Source organism: Balearica regulorum, chromosome 1 (genome assembly GCF_011004875.1).
Source record: "Balearica regulorum gibbericeps isolate bBalReg1 chromosome 1, bBalReg1.pri, whole genome shotgun sequence".
Taxonomy (NCBI): Eukaryota; Metazoa; Chordata; class Aves; order Gruiformes; family Gruidae; genus Balearica; species Balearica regulorum.
The window spans coordinates 216861315-216888703 of NC_046184.1; the positions used below are offsets into that span (position 1 = coordinate 216861315).

Here is a 27389-nt window from a genome sequence, read left to right on the forward strand (position 1 = left end):
AGGTTGGGATGAACCAGAGTCACTCCGGGTGGTGTAACAGGGAGTCACCCCAGCCCCAAATGGGTGTTGCTCCAGGTCCTGAGGTGGTGGGACGCTGGGTCCCTGCCGTGTTCCACCTAACGAGGCTGTCCTTGTCCCCCACCGGTGTTTTGCAGCAAAGCATGCGGGAGAACAAGGAGAAGCAGGCTCTGTCCGACCTGATGATCAAGCCGGTGCAGAGGATCCCGCGATACGAGCTGCTGGTGAAGGTGGGTGCGGGCAGGGGGGTGTCTGTGCCGTGCCAGGGGCGGTGAGACCACGGCTCCTCCTCACCTCCACGTGACGGGAGCTTTATGGGTCTCACGTCTCTCCTGGCCCGTTTTTCCATCCCTTGCCACAAAATGGTGCCCCCGGGCGTGTGCGCGGCTCTGCCCTCCTGGGGTTGGTTACCCTGAGGACTGTCACCCCACTGTCGTCCCCCCCACCCCAGCATGTCCCTACAGGTGTGCAGTCCCCTTCCCCTCTACCTGTCTGCTGGGAGGTTGGACACTGCAGCACCATTTTGGGACCAGTCACACTGCCACCCCCTCTGTGCCTCAGTTTCCCCGTGCCAGGGTCACTCTCCTTGGCACTGAGGCTGGTGGGGATGCGTTTTTGTAGAATCACAGACTGGTTTGGGTTGGAAGGGATCTTTCAAACATCATCTCGTCCAACCTCCCTGCCATGGGCAGGGACACCCTCCACTAGCCCAGGTTGCCCAAAGCCCCATCCAACCTGGCCTTCAACACTGCCAGGGATGAATCTCCAGCGTCCGTGCAAGGTGATGATGCGCTCTCAGGAGCTGGTGGCCTCTTTAGAGGTTGCAAAGACCAGGCTGGTGATGGCCAAAGCTCAAGGCTTCGTTTCTTTCCAAAACCTTTCCCCCATGGGGCTGGTTTCCTTCCCCAGCAGCCAGAGCAGCGCGGTGGGGGCTTCTGCTTGGGGGCGTCACGGCATCACCGATGCCCAGGCTTTACCTGTGGTGATGTCCTGGCTGTGTCCCCGTGGTAGGACCTGCTGAAGCACACGCCAGAGGACCACCCCGACCACCCTTTCCTCATCGATGCCCAGCGGAACATCAAGCAAGTGGCCGAGAGGATCAACAAGGGCATGAAGAGCGCGGAGGAGGTGGAGAGGAATGCCCGGATCGTGCAGGAGATTGAGTCCCACATCGAAGGGATGGAGGACGTACGTATGGGGGTCTTACACAGGGTTGGTCTTTCCTTGTCCACAAAATGCAACTATTTCTGCTCTTTCTGGGTCACCCCAGGCTGGGCCACTTGTTTTCTCCTCTGGGTCCTGCTTTCCCCATCATCACTTGGCCTTGGTGGTCTCCTGGGGGTTTGGGAATGGGCTGGGGGACCGTAGGGGCAGGGGTGAAGCCCATTATGGTCCCTCCCGGCGTTCCCCGCTCACAAGCCTCCTTGTCCCCACAGCTCCAAGCCCCGCTCCGAAGGTTTCTGCGCCAGGAGATGGTCGTGGAAGTGGTAAGAGCGGGGTGATCCCTTGTCACCATCAGAGCCATGGGACCAGACACCAGATGGGGCAGTGGGAGGCTATGATTGCACGTCATGGGATGCCTGTATGCCCATAGGAGGCTACGGATGGATGGATGGATGGATGGAAGGGTGGACAGATGGATCAATGACAGATTGATGGGGACAATAAATTCCCCAAGTGTGTGTGGGAAGATAAAATGGGTTTGGGAGCAGGAAGGAGATGGGAAGAACCCGCAGCAGCCTTGGGCCAGGGGTGGTTAGGTAGGCTGGAGGTGGAGACCATGGGGTTCCTGATAAGCCCATGCCTGGTGTTCCCATGGCCCTGGTGCTTCTCTGCGAGTGGGACCCTGGGGCTTTCCCCACATGGCCGTTGCACCCATGTTCCTTTTTACCACCATGAGGACATGGCCGCTCCCCATGCAGACAGTGACGTGGGACCCATCCCACCCCACTGCATCCCTGTGCCAAGGCAGCACACGGGGAAACTGAGGCAGGGACTGCTCCCAGCACCAGCAGCGGGGGTGAGGTGGACATTAACCCCTTGGTGTCTCCCATCACTCTGCAGAAGGCGGTGGGTGGGAAGAAGGACCGTTCCTTCTTCCTCTTCACGGACCTGCTGGTGTGCACGACGTTGAAGCGCAAGTCGGGCTCCCTCCGCCGCAGCTCCATGAGCCTGTGAGTACTTCCTGGGGGGCACCCACCACGATTAACCCATGGCGGTAGGGCCGTCCCCACCAGCTGGGCTGTCTTTGGGGTGCTGGGGACGTGGGTGCACCTCAGCCATCCCCACCCCAACCTCACAGGTACACAGCAGCCAGCGTGATCGACACTGCCAGCAAGTACAAACTACTCTGGAAGCTGCCGCTGGAGGACGTGGACATCGTCAAAGGTCTGTCACTGCCTGCTGGAGTGTCCCATCCCACCCCAAAACCCATCGCTCACCCCTGGCTGGTAGGGAGAAGGTTCCCCTGCACGGCGCCAGGGAGGAAGGGGTTAATGCCATGCGCGTGTCCCCGCACAGGTGCCTCGCAAGCCACCAACAGGGAGAGCATCCAGAAAAGCATCTGCCGCCTGGATGAAGACCTCAGCACACTGGGGCAAGTCAGCAAGCTGTCGGAGACCCTCAGCTTCCCCCACCAGGTATGAAGATGATGGCCCTGGTGTTGTCCCCTAGCTGGCCACATTCCCTGTGGGACCACCCGGGATGTCCTCAGTGGGAGGGAGAACCCGTGGAAGGGCTGGTGGCCATGAGTGTCCTCGAAGAACCCGGATGCCACCAGCCCTAAAGCCACCAGGAGGCTTGGGGCACCTTCTGAAGGATGCTTGGAGATGCACAGGGTCAGTGTCACATGGTGGCCCTGGTGCTATCTCCTGGCCAGACATCTTCCCCAGGGGACCAACTGGGATATCCTTGGTGGGAAGGAGAGCCTGTGGAAGGGCTGGTGGCCCTGAGTGTCCTCTAAGGGCCCAGATGCCAACAGCCCCAAAGCCACAATGGGGTTGGGGCAGCCTCTGAAGGATGCTAGGGGATGGACAGGGGCATCATCAGGCTGTTGGGCTGGTGGTGGCCCATCCCTGAGAGCTGGTGTTGTCCCCATCCCCAGAGCCTGGATGACGTGATCAAGGACCTGATGGCCGCCATCCACCGGGAGCTGGCGGAGAAGCAATCCCTGTCCTTCAGCATGGCCTTCCCCCCCAACAAGGTGGAGCTCAGCACCACCAAAGCTGATGGCACTGAGTCCTTCATCTTTGAGTTTCCCAACCCCGATGCCCGGCTCGGCTTTGAGCAAGCCTTCGAGGATGCCAAGAAGAAGCTGGGTAACACCAGGGACCGGGGAGGCGGACACGGTGGTGGGCTCAGCATCATGCCCCCACTTCAGTAGACCCCTTTCCTCCATCGCTTCTTCATCCTCCAATTTGATTTTCTCAGCTTCCAGCAAAAACTGCCTGGACCCGGAGTTCCTCAAGGCCATTCCCATCATGAAGACACGGAGCGGGATGCAGGTACTCGGTGCCTGGGTTCAAGCATCCCACGGGACCCACGGTCCTCTCCATCCCAGTGGGCTCGCTGCCAGATGCCAAGAGCTCCTGCACCATTCCTGAATGACCCAATTCATCCCATCTTTTGCTCCCTTGCAGTTTTCTTGTGCTTCTCCAAGCCACGGCAGCCCGGAAAGTTCCCACGAAGTTTGGGTTTGCAACAGCGACGGTTACGTGGGGCAGGTTTGTTTGCTCAGCATCCGTAAGGAGCCCACGGTGGAGGCGTGCATCGCCGTTTGCTCCGCCAGGATCCTCTGCATCGCCTCCGTGCCTGGTCTCAAGCGGGCGTATAGGTAGGACATTCCCACCGGCACCGCGGAGCCGGCGGGCACAGGGCAATGCTGGAGCTGCTTCTTTCCCCCCTTCCCTCGTCGCGGCAGGGAGCGTGCCGAGCCGGTGGGCAGTCCCTCCTCGGAGCCGATGCCGGCGCAGCCGGATGATGCGGGGCCACAGCCGTGCCTGCACATCTCCATCTCGGGTTCGTCGCTGGAGCTCTCGGAGCCGGTCGACGGTGGCAACAGGGAGCTGGTGCCCTTCGATAGCGATGACACGGATGATGAGTCCTCGCCCAGTCCGTCAGGGACACTGCAGAGCCAAGCCAGCCACTCCACCATCTCCTCCAGCTTCGGCAGTGAGTCCCTGCTTAGCAAAAAATCACTTCTTTGCCCCAAAATTATAGAATGGTTTGGGTTGGAAGGGACCTTTAAAGGTCATCTAGTTCCAACCCCCCTGCAATGAGCAGGGACATCTTCAACTAGATCAGGTTGCTCAGAGCCCCGACCAACCTGACCTGGAATGTTTCCAGGGATGGAGCATCCACCTCCTCTCTGGGCAACCTGTGCCAGTGCCTCACCATCCTCATCGTAAAAACTTTCTTCCTTGCATCTAGTCTGAACCTCCCCTCTTTTGGTTTAAAACCGTGACCCCTTGGCCTATGACTACAGGCCCTACTAAAATGGTGGGTAGCTCCATCCTTGTGTTCCTCAGGGAATTCCACAGCTGGAGGCTTTTGAGGCAAGGAAATCCCAGGAAAAGAGATATGTGGGACATCAGCCCAGCCCCGTGGTGCTGGGATGGGGTTGGTGGCTTTGGGTAAAACCTGGTGGGTTTGGGGCTCGGCATCCCTACATCCTCCCCTGGGCTTGACATCACAAGAGGACCTATGGTCTCTTCTCCATCACTTTGGTGGGTGTCAGGTGGTCCTGGTCTGACCCATTCCTTCCTCCTCTGCAGATGAAGAGATCCCGAGCTGCAAGGAGGCAACGGCAGAGACAACGAGCTCGGAGGAAGAGCAAGAACCCGGCTTCATGCCCATCACCGGCACCTACAGCCAAAACCGGCACGGCGAAAGCCCCACAGACGGGCGAGCCCTGCGCCGCTCCAGCCGTGGCTCCTTCACCCGGGGCAGCCTCGAGGACCTCCTCAGCCTTGACCCTGAAGCCCATCAGAGCTCCATGTGGTTGGGCACTGAGGATGGCTGGTGCGTCCCCAGCATGGGGGGACACACACGTGGGGTGGACTCCAATCCCATGTGAGCCTCAAGCTTTGCTCTTCTCCCGCAGCATCCACGTGTACCAGTCCTCGGACAACATCCGTAACAGGAAGAACAGCATGAAGATGCAACATGCCGCAGCTGTCATGTGCATCTTGTAAGTGGGGAAGAAGATTTTCGGCTCTGGGTTGTCCACAGTGAGGTGGTTTGGGGTGGCTGAGTGGGGCTCTGCGACTGGTTGTCCAAGGGTTTTTCTCCCTGCAGGTACCTCGATAACCAGGTTTTTGTGTCGTTGGCCAATGGGGAGCTCATTGCGTACCAGCGGGAGGCAGGTGAGGCCGGATTGGGACCATCAAAGGGTGCTGTGGGGGTTAAACGCAGCCCCAAAGCGGTGGCTCTTGGGTGGGTGCTCGGGCAGCTCCCCCCAGGGAGGGATGGTTGGGGTGTCGACAGCTTCCCTGCCTCTGCAGGAAGGGAAGGGACATGCCTCAAGAGATGCTGAAGACCCCAAAATCAGAGCCAGGTGGAGGTGTGCCTCCTCCTCCTGGTCCCTGCCCACCGCTGGCATCCCTTGGGGACATCGGCTCTAAAGGGGGACCTGGGGACGGGCATCTCAAGCCACTGCATCCCATCAGCTGGGTCAACATGGGGTTGTTTGGAGATGCTTTAACTACCCACCCCATTCCCACCACCCTCACAGGGCGCTTCTGGGACCCCCAAAACTCCAAGTCCCTGTCCCTGGGCTCGCCTGGAAGCCCCATCACCAAGATGGTGGCGGTGGCAGGGAAGCTCTGGTGCGGCTGCCAAAACCGGGTCATCGTCCTCAACACCGCCACGCTGGCGCAAGAGGTACCACGGGCAATGGCGGGAGGTCGGGAGGACGGCGATGGGCATCGGTGGCATCATCAGCGGCATCGCTGTGGCTCTGTCACCCACAGCACACGCTCCAGGTGGGACAGGACGGCGGGCGCAGCGTCACCTGCATGGTGAGCGCGGGGACCGGCGTGTGGGTCGCGCTGCAGAGCAGCGCCCAGGTCCGGCTTTACCACGCCACCAGCTACGAGCAGTTGGCCGAAGCGGATATCACCCCCCCGGTACACAAGATGCTCGCCGGTAAGTCCCACCGGTGGGAGGTCTCCAGTGGGTGCCCGTCGCTGTCTCTGGTGGGTACCCGTACCCATCATCTGCTTTCAAAATGCAATGCCCTGCAGCATCCAGTGCTGGGAAATTGAGTATCTCCTGCATCCCGACCAGTTTGGGGGAAGGAGACCCCAAAACGTTCATGGGGTTCGTCCTCGGTGTTACGCAGCTGCGTAATCCCACGGGGAAGCAGGGCAGCCCCTGGGCAGGTGGATAATCCCATGCGGAAACAGGGCATCCCCTGGGTGGCTGCATAATCCCACGCAAAGCTTGGGCAGCACCTGAGCATCAGCGTAATCCCACAGGGCGATAGGGCATTCCCTGGATGGCTTCATAATCCCTGGGCAAGTACATAATCCCACAGGGTGATAGGGCATCCCCTGGATGGCTTCATAATCCCAGGCAGGAATAGGGCACCCCTGGATGGCTTCATAATCCCAGGCAGGAATAGGGCACCCCTGGATGGCTTCATAATCCCAGGCAGGAATAGGGCACCCCTGGATATCTGCATAATCCCCCATGGTAATAGGGCAGCTCCTGGGTAGCTGCGTAATCCCACGCAGAAAAAGGAGAATCCCTGCGCAACTGCGTAATCCCACGGGGTAACAAGGCATCCCCTGGACAGCCGCATAATCCCAAACAGAAATAGGGCAGCCCTGGATGGCTGCATCATCCCACGTGGGAATAGGGCAGCTCCCGGGCATCTGCGTAATCCCGCGCGGAATTCAGGCAGCCCGATCTGGCAGCACCCCGGGGTGCTTTATACCAGCCAGGGCGGGTGGTGGGGTCCCTTCCCCACGTCCCACGTCCCCCAAATACCCCTTGGAACCGGTGGCATCAGCGGGGTTCACAGCCCCACGCCAGGCATGGATACTGACGGCAGGGATGCTCGACAGGCTCGGATGCCATCATCCGGCAGCACAAGGCGGCCTGCCTGCGGATCACGGCTCTCCTGGCGTGCAAGGATTTGCTGTGGATCGGGACCAGCGCCGGCGTGGTGCTGACCCTCGCCGTCTCGGCCAAGGCGGCCCCGGCGTTGGTGGGGCTCTCCCAGGGTCACACCGGCCACGTCCGCTTCCTCACCGCCATCGAGCTGCCCGACGGCTTCGACGTCCTTTTCCCATTGCCGAGGGAGACGGGTAGGTGGGGTGATTGGGGGGGGGGGCCTGATCCTGACCCGCTCCGGGGGGGAGCGGGTGTTTCGGACAGGGTCAGGAATACCATCCCGCCGGTGGACAACTCGGAGTAGCCTTGAAATGTGGTCGCAGAATCCCCGCTCCATCCTTGCCTTGTTAAAATCCAGGGGGAGGAAAATTTCGGGGAGGGTGTGAAAATTGGGTGTTAAACCACCCCCCCTAGGGCTTGAGTGACCCCAAATTTCTCCAGGGGACCCTAATTCCCATGGGGAAAAGCCACTGGAAAGCCATGTGCTGAGCGTCACCCAGCCCAGCTCTGAGGTTGGGGTGGGATGGGGAGAAGGTGGCGATGGGTGTGGGGGGGAGGTGACAACTCGGGTGGGAGGGGCTAATCTGGGTGGGAGGGGTTAATCTGGGTGGGAGGGGCTAATCTGGGTGGGAGGGGTTAATCTGGGTGGGAGGGGCTACGTAGGGATGGGAGGAGGGTTTTGGGGCCAAGATGTGGCACCTGGGAAAGGGCTGGTGATGTTGGGAAGATGCTGGTGGGAGGATGCTGAGATGGTGCTGGTAGGAGGGTGCTGGTGGTGGGATGGTGCTGGTGGGATGGTGCTGGGGTCACGCTGGTGGTGGGATGGTGCTGGTGGGATGGTGCTGGGGTCACGCTGGTGGTGGGATGGTGCTGGGGTGGTGCTGGGATGATGGTGCTGGTGGGATGGTGCTGGGGTCACGCTGGTGGTGGGATGGTGCTGGTGGGATGGTGCTGGGGTCACGCTGGTGGTGGGATGGTGCTGGGGTGGTGCTGGGATGATGGTGCTGGGATGCTGCTGAGGAACGGGGGAGCCGCACGGTTGGGGGGGCCATTCAACAGCACGTTGGGGTTCTGCGCTTGGCAGGGGCCGAGAAGGCGAATGAGGCGGAGAAACGAGACCCATCGCGCCCCCGCGCCCCGGCCCTCGCCCTCTCCAAACCCAAGATGCTGGTGATCAGCGGGGGGGACGGCTACGAGGATTTCCGCCTGACCAGCAGCAGCGAGACGGTGGGCCGGGACGACAGCACCAACCACCTCCTCCTCTGGAGAGCGTGAACGGCTGCGGGGCCCCCCCCCGGGGCTATCCCGGCGAGGAAGGGGTGGGGGGGGGGGAGTGCTGGCCCCCCTATATGCGGGAGGGGGGGGTGTCCTGACCGCCCCCCTCCCCATCACCCCCCACCCCAGCGCCTCTCATCTCCAACCCGGCTGCTCTCTGTGTGCTTGGGGTTGGGGGGGGGGGGGGGGGCGGGTTTGATGAGCCCCGGTCCCCCCGTCGTCCCCCCCGACCCCCGCACTGGACTGGGGGGTGGGGGGGGGGACACAACACACCGCTTTTGAGGGGTGGAGAAGATGGGGAGGGGGGAGACGCGTTCGTTTGGGAAGGCGCTAAGGAAGGAGGAAGGCGTTAAAGAGCATCCCTGGGGAGCGGAGGATGCCGTACAGCCAGGAACCTGCCTTGCTCGCTGGTTTTGCGTGTGCCTGCGGCGGGGTAGGGGGGGGTCACAGCGCTGTCACAGCAAACCCCCCCCCCCACTTTCCCCCGGGACCCCCGGCCACACCGCGGGACCACCCCAGGGCCGATACGCCCGCGGTGTCCCCCCCGCCCCGGGCCTCCTGCTAACCCGCTCGCTCCATCGCCAGCACCCAGATAGCTCTGTTTGTTTGTCCGTTTGTTTTAAATATATATATATTATATATATATAAACATCCTTATTTATTTTGGGGGGGGGGGGCAGAGGGGTGGGGTCAGGCGCATCCTCACGTCGCTGCCGGTCCCTCCGCTCCAGAGTTGTGGGATTAAAACCCTGCCGGGTCGTCGCCCCGAGGCAGAATCGGACCCCGCTGATGGAGCCGGACCCCGCAGGGATGCTGGGGGGGGGGAGGGGGGAGCTGATGGAGGGGAGAAGGGGAAAATTGGGGGATCCCCCCGCCCCGATCGCCGTGATTCCCATGGGATTGCACAGCCCGGGGAGCGGGATGAAGACGCCACCGATGTTGGAAGCATCTTCTGGATGAGAGCGACCACCTTCACGTTCCCCTGCCAGACACCGGGGATGTCGTCCCCACCCCTAAACGGGGGTGATGGGGGTCGGGACCCTAAAAACGAGGCTTTCCTGGACCAAACTCTCCCAATCTGCCCTTCCCCCCTCCCCCCCCAATTTCCCGCTCGCACCCCAGGGTCCAGGCGAGGCCGGTGCTCACGGACCTGGCCACCCCGTTGTCCCCGTGGGAGAGGTGACAACCGCGGTGGCGGGGATGCAGCGGGGTGTCCCCCATCCCCACGGGGATGAAGCGGGGTGTCCCCCGTCCCCACGGGGATGCTGCTGTCCCCCGTCCGTCTGTCCACCCGGAGCGGGGCAGGGGGGGGGGACAGATGTCATAGCTGGGACGCTGAGGATATTTTGGGAAGGGGAGGGCGGAATTTCGGTCCCTTGGGGGTTCTTTGTCATTAAAGGTCACCCGTGTCAAGAACGAAGCCAGCGTGGTCTTGTCCTTCGCCTCGGGGCGGGCGGTGGGGACGGCGTGAGGACGGGCGCAGTCCTGGGGAGGGGGACACGACACCCAGCACCCATCGGCGTCACTGGAGACGTCACCCCGTGATGCCGGCTGCGATGAAGAGCCCGGTGGGAGGAAGAAACCCTCTCCGCTCCTGGGGTGCAGTCGTTCCCTCCCGGCTAACCCCGAGCGGGATGTTTGGGGGAAAGGTGTGACGGAGCATCGGGATGTGTCCCGCTCCCTGGGTGTCCCCCGGGGATGACGGACGGACAGACAGCGGGAACGGGGGGACTCCGCGCTGGGGGACCCCAACGCCCCGCCGGCCCCCGGGGGGGTACAGGGGGGGTAGCAGGCCTGCCGTGACCAGGCTGGCCTCATCTATCCCCGGTGGAGGAGGGGGGGGGGGGCGAGGCCAAGATTGGGTGAGCTACAGGGCACGTGGGAAAGCGGGGTGCAGCACCCATGGGTGCCCCCGCACAGCGCCATAGGGGGCAAAAAAATTCCTTTTTTTTTTTAATTTTTTTTTTTTGAAATTTCCTGCTCGGTAGGTAAAAACCCACCGCCATCTGATTTGTCTCGTTTTCCCCCAAAAAAATCCTCCGCGGTTGGGATAAACCCCAGCACCCCCAAATCCCCCCCCCACCCACCCCCCCCAGCCTCCCGCAGTTCCCATCGCGTCCAGCAGGGGGCGCTGCCCGCGGTAAGGGAGGGGGCGGGGGGAGCAGCCGAGCGCGCGGCGCTGACGCACGGGGGGGGGGGGGGGGGAGAGGGAGGAGGAGGAGGAGGAGGGCGGGGCCAAGTCCCAAGGAGGGGGTGGAGCCTCGTGGGTGACGTCAAGGAAAGGGGCGGGGCGGAGGGCAGTAGCGCGCCGGCGGGTTCATTCATAAGGAGCTGGGGGGGCGCGCGCGCGGCTGGGTGGCCCCGTGGGGAGGTCGGTGGTTTGGGGGGGGGGGGGCAGGTAAGGGGCACCCAAGGGGCACCCCGGGCCGGGGCTACCCCCACCTCTGCTTGGGCTGGGCTTATTCCGAGCTCGGCTTAATTCGCTTTAAAGGGTTATTTCCCTCCCCGGGGGCTGGTGGGGTTGGTGCAAGGTGGGGGGGGGGCTGGGGGGTTTTGGGGGGGCTCGGCTCTCTGTAATAGAAAAGAGGGGTGGGGGGTTTTTTTTTTGGGGGGGGGTGTTATTGCCTTGACCTTGTCTCTAAGCAGGGTATGGGGGGGGGGGGAGCTTCACCTTGGTGCTGCCTGAAGTGGGGTGCGGTGGTTGGGGGTTCGGGTGCTGCTCTGGCTGCTGCAGAGCGAATGTAGGTTAAAAGAAACGGGGGGGGGGGGGGAGGAGGTGAAGAAAATCTCAGCAGCAGCTGCCTGGAAAAAGAGACAGGAGCTGTGCCGGGGGTTATTTGCCGGAGCTGGAAAAATCACAGGGCTCCCAGCCAAATACTTGCATCAGCTGGGATGGGGGGGGGGGGAGGCTGCACCCCCAAATAGGGCTGGAGCGTGCCGCTGCTGGGGCTTTGCGTGCCGGCGATGCCTCTGGGCTCGTTTGCCTTTAATATCAGATTTTTGTGAGGATTCGGTTGTTCCCCCAGCTCTGGACCCGGGGAGGGATGCGATAACGCTGAGCTTTGCTCCGATAACGCTGAGCTTTGCTCCGTTTGCTGGACAATCCCCCTCTTGGCTGAAGCTGCCTCCAGAGCCGTTCCCCAAAGTGTTTCTGAACAGTTGCTCCATTTTTATATATTTTTTTTATTTTTTTTTTTCCTCCCCCCTGTTTCTCTGCAGGAGCCATCGGCCGAAACGCAGTTCCCCGCAGCGGGCAGCCTTGGCTTACGGGCTGGGTTAAGGAAGGGTCGGGAATAAAAGGTTTGTGTGAGCCGGTGGGATACCGAAACCAAGTCGCCTTTCCCGGTGTGTTCGCATCGATGCACCGGCCAAGCGGGGTACGGGGTTGGTGGAGGTTGGGGTGTCCCCAAAATAGCAGCCGGGTCTGGCACTGGTGGGGTTAGGTTTTTGTTGCTTCTGGTTCTTGGGGGGGGGCAAATTATGTTGGGTTTAGTTTCCCCTGGGAGCTTCAGGAGTTGTCTCCCGCGTGCCAGGGCAGCCGGGTGTCCCTCCGTCGCTGGCTGCGGGTTTGTTTCTGCACCCCCATCCCCACCTGGGGTGTCCCTGAGCTGCCCCCAGAAATGGGTGCTGAGTCCTGGGGTGGCTGCGACTAGACGAAGCTCCGGTGACAACCAGGAGCTGGGACCCGCCTGGTCCTTGTACCTCCTGCGTCCCCATGGCAGAGCCTGGTCATCCTAAGGGATGTCCTTAATCCTTGCGTTAAGCTTGGCTTTAGATCTGCTTTACTTGGGGCCAGCCCTGTTCCTTGGGGGGTTTAAATCTGTTTGTCGCCAGCTGAGATGCTCCGGGAACCCGGGATGCGTGAGCCGTGCCGGCCACGGCATCGCTCAGCCGTGGCTCCTGGTCCCCCAGCCAGGGTGGGACGTGCCCGTCCCCTTCCAAGGCCGTTGCGGCTCCTTCCTCAGCAGAGCAGCACCCCAAACATTTTGGGGTGTCCCTAAGGTGCTGCTCTTAAAGACTGAAATGCCGCTGCCCCAAAGGATTAAAGCGCTTCACGTTAGGGCTTAAACTCGAGTTTTATTAGTGCTGGCTCATAGGGTGGAGGGCTCGCACCGGTTTCACCCTCCTTTCCCGATCGAGTGGCACATCCCAAGTCCCGGGGGGGATTTGGGGTGTCCCTGTGGGATGCCATTGCCCTGGGGCGATGCTCAACAGGGAGGCGGCACGTGGCGGGGCTCGGGCTGGTCGGGGCGATGGTGGCTGCTGGCTCAGCACCCCCCAAAAATCGAGGTGTCCCAGCTTGGCAGAGACGGTGCTAAGATGGGGCTTAGTGGCTTTTGGTTTGGGGGTGCAGCTCCTCAGGAGGGGAGAAGAGCTGGCTGGCTTCATGCTGGGACCCTGATGGGGTGCTAGCTAACTGGGAGCTACTGGGAGGAACTGGAGCCCAGGGGGTGCTCGGTTTGGGCCGTGCCATCGTGTCCCACCCCACGTCCTGTAGTTACCCAGCTCTGTCCCGCTCGCCCCCGCAGCGTCCCCCCGTCCCACGTGGAATCAGCTGCATCCAGGACCGATGATGCAGGTCACTAATTAGGAAAAGCTCATCAGGCAAAAGCTGTAACGAAGCTCCTGCGTGGCTCTCACGGGACCGTGACGACCGGGGGAATTTCCATGCGGGCGGTGGAGGCTGGATCCGGGTTTGGGTTACCTTTTTTTTTTTTTCCTTCCCCTGTGCTGTCAGCATTTATTTTAATTTTAACCATTAATTGCTGAGCCCGAAGAGGGGAGATGAGCCTGTGGGAAACACCTATTGTTTCACTTGATTTTTTTTTTTTTATTTAAATACATTTATTTTTTTTTAGTGACTTCATTTCCTTGTGGCAGATGCCTACGGATTTCCTCCGGAACAGGAAAACCCCTTTATTTCATGGTGTTTTGTATCATCTGCTCCTTGCCCTGCTCCTTGCACGGTTGGTCCTGACTCTGTGGCAGGATTGGTCCCTCTCCGGTTCGGGATGGAGTCAGGATTTGCAAGGGAAGGGGATGGTGCCGGGCATCCCATCAAAGCTCTGATAAAACTTTTGGGGGGTGGTGGAGGGATGTTGAGGCAGATGCTTTTGCAGCATCCCGATATGGGGGGGGGGGGGGATAGGGCCCCCAAACTGTTTCTCCGTTGGGCCTTTCCCTGGATGGTGACCCCGGTGCTCCCCCTCAGGCAGGTCTCCCCTGGCGATGAAGAGGAGCGGGATGCGCTGGTGGCTTGTCACCGTCCTGGGGGTGAGTACGGCCTCGTCCATCCCATCCCTCTGCGTCTCTGCTTTGGGCTCCTCTGACGCTTGAACCCATCCCAGCACCACCACCCCATAGCCACAATAGGGCACCCCAAAACATTTCCCACCTGGAGGCTTGCTCAGCTCCAGAGAGATGCTCAGTTTGAGGGGGTTTTCCCCTCCAATTTCTTCCTCCTCCTATTCTCTCCTTTGTCGAAGCTTCTTCATAGAATCCCAGACTGGTTTGGGTTGGAAGGGACCTCAAAGCCCATCCAGTGCCACCCCCTGCCATGGGCAGGGACACCCTCCACTAGCCCAGCTTGCCCAAAGCCCCATCCAACCTGGCCTTCAACACTGCCAGGGAGCCAGGGGCAGCCACAGCTTCTCGGGGCACCCTGGGCCAGGGCCTCAGCACCCTCACAGGGAAGAAGTTCTTCCAGGGCAGGGGCTGGTGGGGAATGTGGCTTCTGCCTCGCTGCTCCCCCTGGGGCCACCGTTTTGTCCCACGTCTGGGAGATGCTCTTGGGATGGGCCCCAGGGTCGCGATGGGTTTGCATCAGCCGCGGTGAGTTTGCTACCACCACCACGTCACTGGTGATGGGTTTGTAGCTGTGGTGGTGCATGGGATGGGCTTGCATCCATCGTGTTACTTGGGACGGGTTTGCTTCCGCCGCGGCGCGTGGAACGGGATTCCACCCGTTGCGTCGCTTGTGACAGGTTGGCATCCGCCACAGCCCGCGCGATGAGTTCGCATCCGTCACGTTGCTGGCGACGGGTTTGCACCCGCCGCGGTGCACGGGGTGGGTTTGCATCCATCGTGTCACTGGCGACGGGTTTGCATCCAGCGCGTCCCTGGTGATGGGTTTCCACTGACTGGAGTGCACGCAATGGGACTGCGCCCATCGCATCACTTGCGACGTGGTGGCATCCACCACCGTGCCTGTAATGAGTTGGCATCCATCGCGGTGCTGGCGATGGGTTTGCGTCGGCCGCGGTGCACGCAATGGGTTTGCATCCACCGCGGTACGTGTACCGGGCTGGCACCCGTCACGGCGCTCGCGATGGGTTCCCCTCTGCCGCGTCGCCCGCACCGGAGTCACGTCGCCGCTGGCACGGGAGCCGCGGCGGCCAGCGCTGAGCACCGCTCTTTGCTCCTTTGCAGGTGCTGAGCGGACCCGACGCGGGAGCCGGGAGTTGCCGTCCCCGGGAGCACGGGGCACCAGGATGCCCACCCGGAGAGGAGCCCACTGGGGTAAGCCGTGCCCACCCGCGGCACGTCCCTGCCGGGGGGGAAGGAGCAGGATCCAGCCATCGCTCACTTCCCTTTCCCTCCACGCAGGCGTGCGGCTCGGCTCAGGACCCGGTGGGGACGTGCCGAGCTTGTCCTCCCGGCACCTTCTCACCGGGAGACGTATCCTGCTCCGCTCACACCCGCTGCCAGGCCAGGAACAGGATCCTGGTGACACCGGGGACGGCAGCGACCGACAGCCGCTGCGGAGCCTGCCTGCCGGGGTGAGCCCGGGCCGGGGGGGGGGGGATGCTGTGAACCCCCAGTCCCGATGCTGCTCGTGGGCCGTATCCTGACCCTCCCCTCCCACCCCGCAGGTTTTACAGCCCTGAAGGGGAGAGGGAGCCCCGGGGCCGGTGCCTGCCCTGCACCGCTGCTCCCCGCAGCACCCCAGGGTGCCCAGGTGGGTGCCCGTTGTGCCGGCATTTGCTCCAGGGACGTCGCAGGATGCGGTCCCCCCTTGAGACGGGAGGGTGACGTCCTGTAAGGATGTGGCAGCTGAGAACGTTCCCACTCGTGACACGAGTGGCTTCTGCTTCCCTGGGGCCCAGCCGTGCAGCGACGCTCCTGGGCAAACGGGATTGAATCCCAACCCAACTCCTCGCCGGGGCTGATCTGGTGCCTCCCCTCCCCAGGTCGGCGACGAGCCCGCAGCCCCGAAACACCGGGCCGGCTGGCGGGGACCAACGGGACGCGAGTGACCCTGATGGGTGAGGAAGAGGAGGAGGCGGCGGTGGCGGCGCAGGCGGCCGTGCTGACCATCGTCCCGGTCTTCTGCGCCATGGGGTTGTTGGGCATCCTGGTCTGCAACCTCCTGAAGAAGAAGGGTTACCACTGCACCACCAGCAAGGACCCCCAGCCCGGCAGCGCCGGTGAGCCCCGGTCGTGCCGCGGGCGCTTTTCGGTGATCCCACATCCATCTCGCCTCAGCCCATCCCCGTGGCTTCTGGTTCTCATCGTCCCAGGCCCTCCTGGGGGCGGGAGGGGGGTTGTCCCCCATCACTGAGTCCTCCCAACTTCTGCTTCCAGGTCCCAGCTCCATCTACCAGCTGGAGGATGCCAACGAGGACACCATTGGGGTGCTGGTGCGGTTGATCACCGAGAAGAAAGGTCAGGGGGGGTCTCTGGGGGGGATGACATGGGCCGGACCCCCCGTGACACCCCCCGCCCCGTGTCCTCCCACCCATAGAAAACGCCGCGGCGCTGGAGGAGCTGCTGAAGGAGCATCACGGCCAACAGCCGATGCCACCACCGGGCCCAAATAAGTAAGCCACCCCCAAATAAGTAAGCCACCCCCCCCCGCCTCAAGGCTGCGCTGAGGGCCCCCCCCCCCCCATGGTGGGACCAAGCCCGTGCTGATGGCATCTCCCCCCGCTTCCCAGACTGCACCTCCTGCCTCAGTTTCCCCCCACCTGCCGACACCAGGAACACCTCCACACGGTGCAGGGTCCGGCCCCGTGCGCCCGCTGCAGCCAGAAGAAGTGGCCTGAGGTGCTGCCACCACTCAGTGCCACCAAGGTCCCCAAGCCCGGGGCTCGTCCCAGTGAGGTCACCATCCTCTCTGTCGGCAGGTAAGTGGGGACCCCCCCCCACCCAACACCCCCTCCCGGCGTGTCTCCCCCCTCCATGGTGGGGACAGGCTGACGTGCTGCCCCCCAACAGGTTTCGGGTGTCGCGGATCCCCGAGATGAGGAGCGAGGTGGGGGGCGAACCCCCCCGTGGTGCCATCCCCGCTGGCAGCGGGATGCAGCCCCCGTGGTTGAAAAGCATCGACAGCCCCCCCAAGGTGAGGGGGCGCGGAGGGAGGGTGGTGTGTGGGGGGGAGCCCCTGGGGGTCCTTCCTGGGGCAAAACAGGGCTTTGGGAGGGTGGAGGGTAGAGTGTTAACTCTGAAGCCTAATGAGGGCACCTGGTGATTTGTGAGGACGGTGCAGCCCCTCACCCCCAAGCCTCTTCCAGCAGCTGGGAGGCTTAAAAAAAATATTTCAAAAATAGAGCCTGAAGGGGTTTGGTGAGTTCCCCCCCTACCCCCATCTAAGGTGCTGTAGGGGGTTGTGGGGTGGGTGCTGCTGGGGGTGCAGGGGTGGGTGCTGGCGCACAGGGGTGCTGCGGAGGCACGGGTGCTGGTGGCCCCCGGGGTGTTGCGCAGCAGCCAGCGCTTTAATATACCCTGTGCCCCGCGTGTCTGCGCACCCGCGTGCAGCTCCACCCGTACGCCGTACAGCCCACACGTACGGTGAGGCAACGCACACGCGTGTGGCCGCGCACCCCTCCACCCCCTACGGCCACGCAGAAACCCGGCACGCACGGAGGGGCCGTGGAGGTGTGTGTGTGTGTGGGGGGGTCACACGCCGCAGGGTGCCGTGGGCTGGCGGCGGAGCCTGGCACAGGGCGACGCGGCCGGGGGGGGGCTGCTGCGTGACTCACGGGCAGCTGCACGGGCACACGTGCCCTCGCACACGCCCCCGCACGTGGCGGTGTTGGCAGCCACGAGCGCCTGTGCGTGGAAATGCGTATGTGTATGTACGTATGTTTGCACGCACGCATGCACGGATGGGCACACACACACGGATGAGACCCGCGTACATGCATAAACCCATGCACGCATGTACATGCACACGTGTGCAGTTCCACCTGCATGTGGACACGCACGGGGAACTCTGTGCACACACAGACATACATGCACACACGTGTTCACACACACATCTGCATGGGCAAATATATCCCCGTGTAAACCCACCTCTGCACACTTACATACACGTATCTACACGTGCGCACACATATGCAGACACACACTTGCGTGTTCGATGATCTCAAATGATTTTTCCAACCGAACCGGTTCTGTGACTCTCTGTGGAGCTCTATACACGTACGCGTGACGCCCGCTCACACCTCAGCGGACACATGGGGGAACACGTGTGTGCACACGCATCTGCGTACATGCAGTGGTACACGCATGCGTGCACACACTTCCACAGGGAGTTCCATAAGTGTACAGACATACACGTGCACACCCACAGAGGTGCACACCACACCCGATCACACACTGCTGCATGTGCAAACACACACACGCATGCGGAAATACACACGCAAGCCCACTCCTGCAAACATACGTGTGTGCCCGTGCACATATGTACACGCAAGGACATGCAGACACCACACACATGCAAACGTGCCCACACTTGCATATGGAGCTCGTTACGTGTGCACACCCTGCTGCACGTGCACGTATGCAGGGATGAGCACACGCGTAAGTGCACGTGCAAACCAACTTCTGAATGCACACGTGTGCACATGCACGTATGTACAGGCACACGCACGTGCAGTCCCACTTGCATGCAGACACACCTTTGCCTACGGCGCTCTATAAACGTGGACAGATGTGCGCGCGCGCACACGCACAGACGTGCACGTGCAAACTCCCCTCGCACACATGCACATATGTATATGCACACGTGCATGCAGTCACGCGTGCAAACACACACACTTGCACGTGGCGCTCCGTAAGTGTGCGTACACCTGCACACACACACGCAGCTGTGCAGACACGCACCCGTTCACGCCCACCTCTGCGCTCGTGCACACGCGTATGCAGTCACCCCCACGTGTGCACCCGGAGCTCTGTAAGTGTGCACACGCGCACGCGTGCACGCACACACCCCCCCCCTTCCAAGGCACCCCTCCACAGCCCTGTTTACACCCCCCCCCCCCCAGAGCTGGGTGCAGCACCCATGGGTGTCCACCCTGCCAAGGCCAATGGCAGCCTGCCTGCCCTGCCTTCACCTCTGCCTGCCCTGCCTTCACCCCTGCCTGCCCTGCCTTCACCGCTGCCTGGCTGAGCCCGCCCAGCTTATCACAGCGATGGTCGGGGCTCCCCGGGGCCATCCCGGCCACCGTGTCCCCTCCATCTCCCGTCACCCTGGGCCGTCCCCAGCCGTTTGGGGACACCTTGACCCTGCTTGAGCCCACGGCCAAATCCTGCGGGGTCTCAGCGTCCTTATGGGGGGGCTGGACCAGCTGCTGTAGGTGGGGACGCCTGGGGCTGCGGGGACAACCTGGGGGGCTGCCCTCAGCAGGAGGAGGTGTCCCCTCCCACGCGGGATGTCCCCGGGTGGTGACAGCCACCACGGAGTGTGGCTTCCGCCGCTTTGGGTGGTGCAAAGGGCCCGATCCAGCCTCACCCGGAGACGTGGTCCATCCCTTGTCCTCCACAGCTGGCACCTGGCCTGGGGGCTGCCTTGGGGGGACGGTGACACCCCCAAAGACCCCATGGAGGGGACAGAGGATGCTGGGGACCATGTGAAAGCCAGTCCCCCTTGGTGCCATGAAGCGTCGGAGGTGGCAGCTTGGCCCCTGCTCCTGCCACCAAGGTGTCCACCGGCAGCACGGCAAATCCAACGTCTTGCCCGGCTGGTGAGAAGGATTCCCTGTCCCCGAGGTCTGGTGGTGGCCCGATGGAGAGCATCTCCGGGAGCCGCGATGCCAGAGCACAGCTCCATTGGAGGCACCATGCAATGGAGAATGTTGCATGGCCAGGATGCCATTCGATAGTCACCTTCTGGGTCTGTTGAACTGAAGCCTCTCCAGGAATGTCATGAGCTCTTGATGTTCCTCCACCACCAGGTGCCAGCACTCAACATCGCAGGCTACGATGGTCCCTGGATCATGGGACAACTCCTACCTTACCAACAAGCCAACTGGGGCATGGGTTGCTCTGGCCAAGGCTGGTCTCCTGCATCCACATCCTCTCCTCTATCCAAAGTCTCGGTCAGCCCAGGAGAACATGGTGGTGATGCTCTGCTCACCATAAAGATCACACACTCCGCCTTCCATAGGTGCTGTTTCTATAGGACCACGTTAGCTTGGCCATGTCAGGGTTAGCGGGACAACCCACCCAGGGTTGGGTTGGAGACCCTCACGCTCTACCACCGACCTACACATGGGTTTATAGCTGGTCCCGTTCACTTCTCCACCACATCACCACGCCGAAAAACCAACCACCAAACCCTCTCGGGCTCTTTTATTTATTTTTTTTTTTGGAAACATTTTAATAGTTATCGAATGTTCTACATCTTACAGTAAATATCGTACAGTTACAAACTCTTGGCTGAAATCTGTCAGGGAGATCACGACCTGATCTTCAGAACCAAAACCAGAACAGAAAACAAATGGGGGAAAAAAAACCCAAATTTACACTTCAGATGGACAAACCGAGGCTGCGGGGCTTTCCGGGGGGTCAGTTCAAGGCCATGTTCCCTACACACCTTTGAGACGTAGACTTGGAAGACATGGTTACTCTTGGTTTTTAATCTTTTTTTTTTTTTCTTTTCTTTTTTTTTTTTTGTTTTTTCTTTTTTTAATATTTATTTTTGCTTAAGAGGTCCAATAATATTTAAAAACGAGCTGGTCTGGCGGTCAAAATCAATTAAAAAAATTAATTACATAGAAAGAGGGGTAGGAGCCCGGCGCAGGTTTGCTCCACGCTATGGGGACGGGAGGGTTTGGGTCCAATCCTGCACCCCACTATCTCATTTTTCCCTTCCTTGCCGTGCTTCCCGGCGGCTGCCGACCCTGCGAATCGTTCCCCATCCAGCACCCTGCTCCTGAACCCCCTTCACCCCGGGAAAACCCCAGCTCCCCTCCGCTCCGTCCCTTGCAGGAAGACGCGACGTTGCTGCGGGTGGCCGCCTTGCATCACGATTCTTTTCCTACAACCGGCACAACTGAGCGTTTCCAACCAGCAACTGCTGCCGTTAAACCCCGTATTTTGCTATTCCTGCTTTGCAAACATCCCCGTAACAGGTTATTTTACCTGATTACCGCTGAATCCGTAAGCGCCACGATGCAGCACGCCGGAAAAAAAAGCCTTTTTCAAGCTCTCCTCCCTCCCAAGCTCCTTAACGGACTTTATTTTCCTTTTTTTTGCCCTCTGGGAATGCTAACACACGGCAGAGAAAATATTCGGAGCCTGATCCTGCCGACAACCCGGCGTTTGCGGCAAAGCAAAGGGAAGGTGGGCAGAGGGTCGTTGTGTTTTGGGGACGACAGATGCTTGGAGGGCCTGAAAATATTGACAATTAAAAAAAAAAAAAAACCAACCAAACCCAACAACAAAACCCACCCCAAATCCTGAATTTATGGGTATCCAACGGCTCTTATTGCTATTGTCAGATGGTTGGGTTTTCCCGTTGAAAAGAAGTCCCCAAATGTGGGTTTTCTTCCCTCCAGAAAAGCCAGACCCCATTCCATGCCCTCCGGCCGGGGACCGCATCATCCCAAATCCGGGATGCATCCGCCGCCGGGATGCAGGAGGGGAGGGAGGGGATGGCACAGAGGTTGGGGGGAGTGCGGGGGGGCTCTCTGGGAAGGAGCGGAGATGCCGGCAGCTGGGGGAAAAACCCGATACCCCGAAACATCCATCACTAAAACAAACCCCTTAAATAACACTGCGTGGTAATTACATCTTGAAACTGCAAAAAGCTGGACTTGGGTTGGTATTCTTCATAAAATACAGGAGCAAATCCTCGCCCGGAGGGTTCAGCCGCTTGGAGGCATGACGGGTACAGGCTCCAAGGGGCTCGCTCGGGTTGGGGGCCACCACCACTATTAACACACCCTTTGTGTCCCCCCCCCCCAAAATCTCACCCTACAGCTCATGTTTTCAAGCAAAGACAACAGCAGGGGTGGGTTAATGGTCGTTAACAGCGGTTTGAGAGTTATTTTCTTTCCTCTTTAGCTGGAATTTTAATCTCTGAGACGTTTTGCTGGCCCTGCTAAGGATGGTTTAACCCCTCCTGCTCTTCCCTGCGAACGCCTGGTGTGATCCTTCACCGTGGGGAAACCCTTTTCCTCAACCAACACCAGCAAAGCTTTGCTGGGGTGAAATATTTGGGAAGCTGGTGGCCCCCATCAGTGTCCCCTCCACAAGGGAGTCCCCCACCAGGCTGCAACCTCCCCAGGACCTTCACTTGAGCCATGACTTGGCCAAAGAAAGGACTCGGGATCATGGGCTTTTCTCTCATCCTTCCATCTATCTGAAAAACCACATCCCTCCACGGGGAAGGGGACAGGGCTGCAGGTCACTGCTGACATCAGCCTGGGAGGGGCATCAAGGCCCACATGCATCTCCTCACCACTGCGGCCCCATGAATCCACCTTGGGAAGGAGCTACCCAAGCCTGGAGCCATGTGGTGGCCCCAGAGCTATGTGGTGGCCCTGAAGCCATGCAGTGGTCCAAGCATAAACTCAACAGCGGTTGCCAAATTTGCTCACCAAAGCCTCTCGCCCAACAGACGGCAAATATTTCACCTCTTTACACCTGGGTTGAGTTAATGAGTAGTTCTGCCTGGGCACACCAGGATGAGGAGCATCATATCTGCTACTGATCAAAGCCTCCATGCTCAGCTCCTGGAGCTTTCTACCCCACCTTTAGTGTTTTCTTTCCTTTCAGGAGAAAGCTTAGCATCTCCTTCCTAGCCATGGGCCAAAACTTTAGCAGTCGTTCCTAAAGCAGTTAAGGGTGAAGGGTGCCTAGGCCAGTGGTAGGATGGTGTCTGCTGGTGGAGGCCTGCTGGGAAAGGTCCTCCTCTGCAGAGCCCAGGCTGTGATAACGAAGCTCGTTGGACCCTGCAAGTTGTAGCGCTCTTACGTTAGCTAGAGCTTACTCTACCCTCCATGTTTCAATGCTGACAGGCAGCTCCTTCTACATAACGTGAAGTCAACAGAGCAAGAAAGGGTATTTGCGAGGTCTTCAATTCCTGTGATCTCTTGGGGGGTTTTTTGGCCCAGGTTTCACTAGCGTGCTACAAACAGCGGAAGGATGATGTAGTATTGTTATTTCCAAATGTCCTGTTGCTCTTTATGTGCTAACCCTTGACTTTGCCGAGCTGAACGGGCAACCCTCTGATTATTTAGTCCTTTTTTTTTTCTTCTCTTTTCCTTTTACACAAACCTAAAGTGCAACCTAAAGTACTACACGGGAGAACTCCACCCTCCCCACTCCACAACACTGGTGTTCAGTCTTCACCCACTTTGTTCCCCTTGAGGTTGGGAAGGTCAACCAGAGCTTTGGTAGATTTCCTTTCAAACCAACAGAACCAAGCAAATGACCCCCATCAGCAGTGCTGGCACCAACACACGACCTGACAAACCACCTGGGACCGATCAGTGGTAGGAAAAGTCCTTTTGGGTCCCTAAGCTTGTTTCTCCCCATCTGGACTATGTTCACGGGAAGGAGCTCCAGTAGCTCCTCCCAATGGTAGCAGAAGCCAAGCTGGGAGATACCACCAAGAGCAAGGAGGTCTCACCAAGGTGCCCACAACTGGTCACCTTGCTCTTCTGAAAGACCCTCTAGTCTGACCTCTACACCACCACATTCCAGTCAAGGTGACCCTCCAGTGTTGGTCTCCACTGCCCTCACCTCCATCTGGAGACGTGATCCAGGCATGACCAAAGCAGAACAGCCAACTGAGACATCTGGGCACTGACTCAACACCACCCATGGGTTGGAAACCCATCCCAGGCAGTGCCAGGAGGGATTCCCATCCACATCTCCTAACCTGACCTCTTTAAAGGCTCTGGATTTGGTTCCTTGTGACAACCTCGAGCCCAAGAGATGTGAGAGTTGCAAACATGCTGCCGGGTGAATGTAACTCTTTTGGCACGCTTGAGGGAAAAAAATCAAAACCCAACAATGTTTTCGTCTTAGGAAAAGGAAAGGAAAAAAAAGAAAAGCCTTGTTTCTCCGCTGGATAAGGATTACGGATAAGGATTTAAAAATAACTCAAACTGGCCACAAGCGTTGTCTGCATATATGAACGCTCTCACTGCTGCCCTCGAGACAACTTATTGCTCTACTTGGACGCCCCGAGGTGGGATATCACCAGCCGCAGTTGGCTTCATGTCCTCATGCCCTTGGGTAAGCCAAACCCCCCAGAAACTACCCCAATGCCCACAGCCTCTGCGTGCCCGTTGTCTCCCAGCCCGGTCCACGTCAGCTGTGGATCACCTTCCTTGCTCTCGCCTTTTCTCAGGTGCCTTCCATGAGGAAGACGACATGTTTATTGCTATTGCTTCCTCTTCCCCCTGTTTCTCCCTGCTCACCAAGCAAAGCAGCTGGACATCATCCCCTTCTCCGGCCTTTCTCTATGGTTCCAGGATTTGTGCCTGGATGAACATTTCTCCTGAAAGTCTCCAAGCCCCGCTGTGACCCAAAGAACGGGGGCCACCTCGATCACTACAGAGACATCGTGGTTTGGTCTCAGCCCCGCCAATGGTGCAGGTGCAAGGTGAAGCCACCAGTCTTCCCCCTCGCCCTGCCTCAGAGACTCTACATCAACCAGCCACCCTCTTTCCCTACACCACCAGACGCTGGAGAAGCTCTTCAGATCAACCCTTGGACCTGGAGAAGCTCTTCAGATCATTCCTTGGACCTGGCAAAGCTCTTCAGACCAAGCCTTGGACATCTCCTTGCTTCCTTCAACAGCCACCCGACACATCTCTGCCTGCAAACGGTAGCCATGCAAGGAAGGATCTGCCTTCTCCCTCGCACAGCCCCACGACGTGGAAGATGGGGAGCATCTCATTTTCCCAAGAGGTGCAAGACGCCACCAGGGCACGCGTCTCCGCCGCTCTCTTCCCGTCACGCAAGATCCGTTTGCCCAGTTGGAAAAAGCAGACCAAAGACCTGGTGGTGACCAGTCCTCCTACTTCCTAAGACGTGTGTGTTACGTTGCTAATTATATTTATAGTCTCTTACTCCTACGAAAGAAGGGATGAGTTCAGAATTTCACTGCAGATAATGCGTTTATAATCTATCACGACAGCTATCTGGAAGACACCAATTTTCTTGTAATATGTTATGGAAGATTAAATAATTTATATTATTCAACTAAAAATACCCAAACCAAATCGGAATAAGCCTGCCTACCAGCGCTGTGCTTTTCACATAGTACCCTGAACATCAACCACTCTTACTAGCCAAAGAAAATCTAGGCTCTCGTCAACAACAACGACAACAGAAAAATAACAAAAAGAACCCAAACGAACAAGAAGTGGGGGATCTTTGCACCACTCAGCTGGGCAATGCTGGAAAAGTGAATATTCTGAGCTTTCAAACGATAGGACCAAAGAGAGAACTTTACTATTGCTCAGTGTCAGTATGTGTGTTACACAATTTATGTGGGTTGGGGAGGAGGAAGGGGGAGAGGGGAAAAAAAAAAAAAAAAAAAAAGAGGCAGAAGATTAGAAAAAGCAGCTTTTACAAAAACCACTAAAGAATGCATAAAGTGACCCTTGCACTTTTTTTTTTTTTTTTTTTCTCTTTTGTTCTTGCAAACAGACGAGGTGCTGCAGTACAGCGGCCGCAGCACCGATGTAAGACTTGTGTAGTTGCATACAATGTTCGACTCCGGATCTGGAAGACAGCAAACATATTAAAAAGAAGGAGTTAGAAGCGAACGGTGCGGGATCAGGCAGGGTTGTTCTCCTCTCCTCTGAACCCCCTGCACCGCACGCAGCACGTCTAGCTGATGCGTATGGGATAGAAGCATCCCTCGCACCGCTCCGCGGGCAATTTCTCGGGCACGGAGCTGAGAAAGCATCAGCACAGGATTAAAAATATGCGGACAGGATGCTCTCTGCTAATTACCCAACACTTTGTCGTGGGCAGGATTAGCCCAGCATAACGTACGCAGCGAGGAGAGATTTCAGATGACCCCCTGGGCTGGATGAGAGCTACGCCGCCTCCCCGTGCAGCATCGTGTGCTCCCATCAGCTGCGTTGCCCGTTAATTTGGCGTGATGGACCGAGGGCTCCAGCAACACACGGAGAGTGTTTAAACAAGCAGCTGGGATTTGTGGGATCCCGAGCACGACAGGACCCTGCAGCTGGTTGCAGGCAGCTGCACACACCCCTGGCGCTAATAAACAGGCAGGGTGCAGGCAGCTGCATGCAACCCCTGTGCTAATGAACAAGACGATCTCCCAGCATGTTTTAGCAGGGGAAAAAAAAAAACCCATATTGAAGTGATACGAAAGCTGGGGAGGGACTCTTTATCGAGGAGCGTAGTGATACGACAAGGGGTTAACTGTTTGAAACCGAAGGAGGGGAGATGGAGATGGGATGGGAGGCAGAAATCCTTCCCTGTGAGGGTGCTGAGGCCCTGGCACAGGGTGCCCCGAGAAGCTGTGGCTGCCCCTGGCTCCCTGGCAGTGTTGAAGGCCAGGTTGGATGGGGCTTTGGGCAAGCTGGGCTAGTGGAGGGTGTCCCTGCCCATGGCAGAGGGGGTGGCACTGGATGGGCTGGGAGGTCCCTTCCCACCAAACCAGTCTGGGATTCTACGAAAGAGCATCCAAAACCTTACAGCATAAAAATTTCCCCCTCACAGTGCCCAACTGCACGCAGAGTGCCTTGATGCCACGGAGGTCACTGGTGAAGCCTTGCACGCACCGAGCAGCGAGACGTAAGGTCAAGGCACACCGTGATTTACTAACACCCTCCGTAGCCCCGCGACAGCGCGCCGTGCAGCCAGGGAGCAGCGCTAAACGGCTCTTCCAGAGTCAGAGCGTCGCCTGGACAAAGAGATTCAGCAGCTTTGTGGGCAGGAGAGAAGCGACGGCGGTGCTCAGTGGCCGATTAATCGCCAAGGGCAGAGCGAGACCCGCGAAGGCAGCACTTACATGAATTGGCCAGTGGGTTTACCAGTGTGGAGGTACGTAGCTGTAGGTTGGGGTTCCTTGAGCCCTGTACGTTGGCACGGAAACTGGATGTGCTCCGATGGCGGTGTGTTGTGGGGTGGTCAACAAGGTTCCTGAAATGGCAGGGAGAAATATTTAGCAAGGAGGAGAGGTCCATCAGGGGAGGATAGCCTCCGCCGAGGGTACGGTGCTGCAGACCGTGTCTGGGGGGCAGGCACGGCATCGCCTGCCCTTTTTTTCCTTCTTCAATTCTCCAACATGTTATTCTGCCCATGAGACCTGAATTTAACGTGTCTGACTCATGCGGTTCCACGAGCGGAATAAACCCACCTCAAGCTCCAGCACATTTTTCCGTACTACTTTCCGACCTTAAACTCACCTTTTTCCAATGTTCCCTGTCCCTAAAGACCGACAGCAGAAGTAACCACTAACCCCGTGACGCCTTCCGCCTGCCGAAGGCGCCGGGCTAAATTGCAACAGCAGATCACTGCAACGATCTGAAACATTGGAGGACCGAACTGGAAGGGACGAGGGTTGCAAAAGGAGATGAGAAGAAAGAAAAAAAAAAAAAAAAACCCCAACAAAAAAACCCAAACCCCAGACCTTCCAGGGAAAATGAAGATGAGCTTTGCCGCTCATCTCCCAAGGGCAGTGGAGCTCTTCTGCTTCGTTTAAAGCCGGAGAGCCGAGAGCCTTGGGATGCAGCAGAAGGAGCCATCCTCTCCCAGCC

The 27389-nt window shown here is 59.1% G+C and overlaps 3 protein-coding genes across 6 annotated transcripts in view; 2 read left to right on the top strand and 1 right to left on the bottom strand.

Annotated features, from left to right (window-relative positions):
* ARHGEF17 (Rho guanine nucleotide exchange factor 17) overlaps positions 1–9056 on the top strand; it is a 37304-nt gene extending 28248 nt beyond the window's left edge. Inside the window, exons 5-21 of the mRNA XM_075742623.1 lie at positions 156–248; positions 1030–1206; positions 1455–1505; positions 2083–2192; positions 2321–2406; positions 2539–2657; positions 3122–3335; positions 3448–3521; positions 3657–3850; positions 3938–4188; positions 4791–5037; positions 5120–5206; positions 5314–5381; positions 5750–5898; positions 5988–6162; positions 7086–7328; positions 8219–9056. Of these exons, the coding sequence (XP_075598738.1) occupies positions 156–248; positions 1030–1206; positions 1455–1505; positions 2083–2192; positions 2321–2406; positions 2539–2657; positions 3122–3335; positions 3448–3521; positions 3657–3850; positions 3938–4188; positions 4791–5037; positions 5120–5206; positions 5314–5381; positions 5750–5898; positions 5988–6162; positions 7086–7328; positions 8219–8409 (2529 nt within the window). The 3' untranslated portion in view covers positions 8410–9056. The remainder of the gene's footprint in view (positions 1–155; positions 249–1029; positions 1207–1454; positions 1506–2082; positions 2193–2320; positions 2407–2538; positions 2658–3121; positions 3336–3447; positions 3522–3656; positions 3851–3937; positions 4189–4790; positions 5038–5119; positions 5207–5313; positions 5382–5749; positions 5899–5987; positions 6163–7085; positions 7329–8218) is intronic.
* Positions 9057–10720: 1664 nt separating this feature from the next.
* Positions 10721–21594, top strand: RELT (RELT TNF receptor). 2 transcript variants are annotated; one of them, XM_075742624.1, is made up of 12 exons: positions 10721–10807; positions 11629–11709; positions 13622–13683; positions 14839–14928; positions 15016–15188; positions 15282–15367; positions 15600–15836; positions 15994–16074; positions 16154–16229; positions 16347–16535; positions 16627–16750; positions 19178–21594. In XM_075742624.1, the coding sequence occupies exons 3-12, from the start codon at positions 13639–13641 to the stop codon at positions 19214–19216; spliced, it is 1140 nt and encodes a 379-aa protein (XP_075598739.1). In that variant the 5' UTR covers positions 10721–10807; positions 11629–11709; positions 13622–13638; the 3' UTR covers positions 19217–21594. The 2 variants fall into 2 exon arrangements, with proteins under 2 accessions (XP_075598739.1, XP_075598740.1); XM_075742625.1 differs by lacking the exon at positions 10721–10807 and having other exon boundaries at positions 13626–13683.
* FAM168A (family with sequence similarity 168 member A) overlaps positions 21590–27389 on the bottom strand; it is a 216613-nt gene continuing 210813 nt past the window's right edge. For all 3 annotated transcript variants that reach the window (XM_075742626.1, XM_075742627.1, XM_075742628.1), the window contains 2 exons: positions 26642–26772; positions 21590–25377 (listed from right to left, as the gene is read on the bottom strand). In XM_075742626.1, the coding sequence (XP_075598741.1) occupies positions 26660–26772 (113 nt within the window). In that variant the 3' untranslated portion in view covers positions 21590–25377; positions 26642–26659. The remainder of the gene's footprint in view (positions 25378–26641; positions 26773–27389) is intronic.

Bases quoted from the DNA above. Each gene is read 5' to 3' on its own strand.
- RELT (XM_075742624.1), top strand. From the start codon at position 13,639: ATGAAGAGGAGCGGGATGCGCTGGTGGCTTGTCACCGTCCTGGGG. The intron at 15,189-15,281 runs GTGAGCCCGGGC...CCCACCCCGCAG, and splicing joins TGCGGAGCCTGCCTGCCGGG to GTTTTACAGCCCTGAAGGGG. The intron at 16,075-16,153 runs GTCAGGGGGGGT...TCCCACCCATAG, and splicing joins GTTGATCACCGAGAAGAAAG to AAAACGCCGCGGCGCTGGAG.